The sequence below is a fragment of the Musca vetustissima genome, unplaced genomic scaffold (genome assembly GCF_032173495.1).
Source record: "Musca vetustissima isolate MV318-11 ecotype Yass unplaced genomic scaffold, APGP_CSIRO_Mvet_v1 utg4162, whole genome shotgun sequence".
Classification (NCBI taxonomy): domain Eukaryota; kingdom Metazoa; phylum Arthropoda; class Insecta; order Diptera; family Muscidae; genus Musca; species Musca vetustissima.
The window spans coordinates 76,111-81,248 of NW_026878211.1; the positions used below are offsets into that span (position 1 = coordinate 76,111).

At 34.3% G+C, this 5,138-nt stretch overlaps 1 protein-coding gene across 1 annotated transcript; it reads left to right on the forward strand.

The window, feature by feature from the left end:
- The first annotated feature begins 2,783 nt into the window (after nt 1-2,783).
- Nucleotides 2,784-5,138, forward strand: LOC133323039 (actin-87E). Its single transcript, XM_061531998.1, has 2 exons — nt 2,784-2,939; nt 3,923-5,138. The coding sequence occupies exon 2, from the start codon at nt 3,944-3,946 to the stop codon at nt 5,072-5,074; it is 1,131 nt and encodes a 376-aa protein (XP_061387982.1). The 5' UTR covers nt 2,784-2,939; nt 3,923-3,943; the 3' UTR covers nt 5,075-5,138.

Genomic DNA, 5,138 nt, shown 5'->3' on the forward strand with positions numbered 1-5,138 from the left:
CTTTATATTAGGTATATGTTTTTATTAAACATATTTCGGATTTAATGCATAATTGGTTGTAAAAGTTTGGTTCAAATATGAATTTTAGTTCGGCTGATATTGGATTTATGAATATTGAAATTTTGACCAATTACCAGAGGTACCAGAATGGATCCCATTTTCATAATTGATCTAGCATTGCTTTCGACTGATATTGGATTTTAAATATTGAAAGTGTTCAACATTTGTGGAACAGGTAGCAGAAAGAGTGGACCAATGGGTCCCAAATTCGGACATGATATAGATTTGGTAAAGATAATAGGTTATACAAAGTTTGATTTAAATCGGATAGTCCGTTCACATGATATTATAAAGTTAATTTTTAGCACAATTTTGACCATTTTGTGGGATATGTGCAAAGTTTGGATTAAAGTCCGGACGCACGGATATGCGAAAATCGACTCCAAATTGTCTCAAACGGATTTGGTTCAAAGAAGTATGGGGTATTAAACCAATATTTCAACGAGAACATTTTTTCGAGAACATTTTTCCCCCATTGATGGTATAAAAACTGTATATACAAAGTGGGCCAATATTTACCCGAAAAGAATTTCGGTTGAAAAATTCTACATTAAATATCTTAATTTAACATTGATCTCTCCCATTCATCAATCAAATATGTGCGATTATGGAACATTGAGTGGTCTTTGTGTTTACCATCACTAATTTTTTACAGGTCGACACGTTTCAGAATATTTGTATCCACTCTTAAGATATTTGATAAAATGTTTCCACTTTTTTTTAAACACGGTCCTAAATCGAATATTTTGTCCATCGAACATTCAAATTTAATTCGATTTTGAGTTGAAGATCCGTGCAAAAGGATTTGATGAATTCCATAACTAATCACCACATATCCTTATTTCTTGATTATATTATTTTTTTTTTTTTTTTTGCTAAATAAAAATAAAAAATATACCCAAGAAATAAAGACAAATTGTAGATCTAGTTTTGTACGATAACACACTTGTCGCCTTCGTTGTTGTCAATTTGGAAAATAACAACATGTCCATCAGGTGTAAACAAATTGCCCCGAATAAGCATTATTTTTCAAAATTGCGGTGGCGTCGATTGTATAGGGATATGCATCATCGGTCAAATATTTATCCAAAGACAAAAGGTATTCTTTGTAGTGACAACCGAATGAGAACAAAACGAGAGAGATGCGATTTATTCAAATATTCAAATAAGTATTGACGGCGATGATTTAAAAATAGAAAATTATAACCAAAAATAATTTAATTGGATTTAAAGCCAAATTTCAACAAAAATATAGGAAAATAGCTTATGAGCGGTTAGGGTCTTGTGGGCGGAGGGCAAAATATGTTGTTGTGGGGAGGCATTGAGCATATATGTATGTCTCAATATTTTTGTGTGTAGGTTCACTTGCAAATGTTTTCGAAAAAATTTGATTGTTGACAACATATGTGTGTAGTTGTTGTTGATAAATTTGTACTGCTCTCAACTGAACCAAAGCTGATTTAGATATTCTATTTTTTTTTAGAAATTATGAAAATTGAATTGCCATTTTTCAGCTGCTGCTGCTTCTTCTGCTTCTGCTTGTTTTTCAATAATTCTCCTTTGCCAAAGCAAAAAATAACACAGAAAAAACAAATTTGTGATACAATACAGAAACAGAATTAATGCAATGGTATTAGTTAATAGTTTTTTGCCGTTGTTGTTGGAATTTTCTATAAAGAAATTCAACAGAAGCAGCAACAACAAGAACGAATAGATTTTTAATAATTCGGAACAACCACCTACTTTTTAAATTATTTTTAGATAATTATGTTTTTTTTTTCAAAACAGAAACAACAAATTGATGATGCTCTTTGAAGATTTTTTTTTAATTCTACAACTCTCCCTCTCTTTGTCTGTCTCTCTGAAATGTGTATATGGAGAGAATCTATAATTAATTAATTGATAGATATCGGAGAGAAATTAATCAAAAAAAAAATACAACAAATATTCGAACTTTTTATAAACAGGATATATTTTTTTTTATTAAAATATTTAATATATTATTTTTCACCAATTATATTAATTTTTTATTTATTAATTTATATTAAATTTTCCATAATTTTTTATTTTTTCAAATATTTCCAAAAAATCCATTTACATTGCTTAATTGCATTTCTTGTTACTTTTTTTCAAATATCTGTTGTTTGCCCCAACATTTTCCATACCCATTCCATTCCCATGTATGGGATGAGATTCCAATGCTGTGATACAGATGAAAAATATCAAAAAAACAACACCAACATCAACGCATTTCTTTCAAGATATGTAATAATTTGTTTTATCGAGAGAAATTCTTTTTTTAATATTGCAAAAGTTTGGCGCTGTTGGACTTTTCACAAAAAAAGAAGAAAAACACCCTCCACACCTCCTGCTTCCATATGTAGTTCCCTCATGCCCCCACATACACCACCAATGAATGGCCAAGATGCATTTGTGTGTTCAGATTTACGAGAGAGAAATATTTGAAAAGATCCCACATGGAGGATAAAAACAAAATCAAATCAACCAAAAATAAATATACAAATCTCAAAGAGAACAAATTGGCGCTCTTTGGCGGGTAGTGAGAACACAAGCGATTGAGAAATTTTCAAAATTCTCTAAACAAATTATGAATTTCAAAACTGTGAGTATTGAAATTTCTCCTTAAACTATGCAACGCCTGCGCCTTTTTCCCATATGTGTAAATGGCCATCGCCTTTTTGTCAGAGTATGGGGGCCCTCGGTGAGCCTGTGTGAGTAATGAAAACCATATGTACCAATTGTTCGAATACACAAATTCCAATGCCTGGTATAAATATTAGTACATCAGAATCCAGCAGTCACTCGCAGTTCTACAGCGAAAGTGTTGATTTAGTCTCTTAGTTTTTCTTTTGTAAACGGTTAGTATTTGAAAAAATCAAAAAATTGAATATTGATATTTCAAAAAAATAAAAAATATCAAAACGAAAAAAGTATGTGGTATTGGATACTAGTGTTGGAATAAATTGTGAATATTTGAAAAAGTGAAACCTTTACACAATACGAAAAGGATTACCCCAAGGCATTTGGAATACCCAAGCAATAAGAATATATATCCTGGATTATATAATAATTGTTTAAAAAATCAGTGAACATTTTAATATTTTTAAAATTAACTATGAAAAATTATGAAATTTTTATACACAAGTGTTTCGTAATTGGAAGATAATAAAAATTAAATAATTTGTTTCGCAAATATTTAACATAAAAATTAAAAGAAAATAAATTTAAAAATAATTTTGTATTTAAATACATTTATAATTGAAATATTTTATTTAAAATTTTCATTTATTAATTGAATTTAAAATTTTTAATAAATACATCATTTAAATTAAACGGAAATATTTAAAAGATAAATCCAGGAAATATTCTCTTATAATGCAAAGCAAATAATCAAACAAAAATTTAAAAAAAAAATCAATTAAGATTCTAGACGTACGGAAACTTAAAAAAAATCAATTGCAATTTTGCACAAAAGATACATTTCATATTGTCTGCATTATAAACAGAACAAAATATCTAAATTGAATTTAAATTTCAAAATCACATTTTTCGAAAGAAAAATTTGCATTACCGCGACAAAAAGAAATACAAATTTTTAATTAAAAATAATTTCCACGTCATACATTCCGAAACAATACATTTCAAATTATCTATACAAGAAACGCAATATTGACAATTATCCACATTTCAATATCGGTCGCTTATTTTTTTTTTCAAATCCACAAAAATAAATCCAAAATACACCACACTGTCTCTACCACTACGTTATTTTCGTTAAAAAATACACATAATTTTCGACATTCGTAACCAACCGTTCCCCCATTCGTTCAAATTCTTACAGTAACAACACAAATACTCCAAAATGTGTGATGATGAGGTTGCTGCTTTGGTCGTCGACAACGGCTCCGGTATGTGCAAGGCTGGTTTCGCCGGTGACGATGCTCCCCGCGCTGTCTTCCCCTCCATTGTAGGTCGTCCCCGCCATCAAGGTGTGATGGTCGGTATGGGCCAAAAGGACTCCTATGTCGGCGATGAAGCTCAATCCAAGAGAGGTATCTTGACCCTCAAGTACCCCATTGAACACGGTATCATCACCAACTGGGATGATATGGAAAAGATCTGGCATCACACTTTCTACAATGAATTGCGTGTCGCTCCCGAAGAGCACCCAGTCTTGTTGACTGAAGCCCCCTTGAACCCCAAGGCTAACCGTGAGAAGATGACCCAAATCATGTTTGAAACCTTCAACTCCCCCGCCATGTATGTTGCCATCCAAGCTGTCCTCTCCTTGTACGCTTCCGGTCGTACCACCGGTATCGTTTTGGATTCTGGTGATGGTGTCTCCCACACCGTCCCCATCTATGAAGGTTATGCCTTGCCCCATGCCATCCTCCGTTTGGATTTGGCTGGTCGCGATTTGACCGACTACTTGATGAAGATCTTGACTGAACGTGGCTACTCCTTCACCACCACCGCTGAACGTGAAATCGTTCGTGACATCAAGGAAAAATTGTGCTATGTTGCCTTGGACTTCGAACAAGAAATGGCCACCGCTGCCGCCTCCACCTCCTTGGAGAAATCCTATGAACTTCCCGACGGTCAAGTCATCACCATCGGTAATGAACGTTTCCGTTGCCCAGAATCCCTCTTCCAACCCTCATTCTTGGGTATGGAATCTTGCGGTATCCACGAAACCGTCTACAACTCCATCATGAAGTGCGACGTCGATATCCGTAAGGACTTGTACGCCAACATTGTCATGTCCGGTGGCACCACCATGTACCCCGGTATTGCCGATCGTATGCAAAAGGAAATCACTGCCTTGGCCCCATCCACCATCAAGATCAAGATCATCGCTCCCCCAGAACGCAAATACTCCGTCTGGATCGGTGGTTCCATCTTGGCCTCCCTCTCCACCTTCCAACAGATGTGGATCTCCAAGCAAGAATACGACGAATCCGGCCCCGGCATTGTCCACCGCAAGTGCTTCTAAGCGACACGCCCCCCTCCAGCTGCACTCAACATCAACAACAACAACATCATTGGCGGCGACCTCA

What these genes read in the sequence shown, in the direction of transcription:
- LOC133323039 (XM_061531998.1), top strand. Translation starts at nt 3,944, where the DNA reads ATGTGTGATGATGAGGTTGCTGCTTTGGTCGTCGACAACGGCTCCGGT.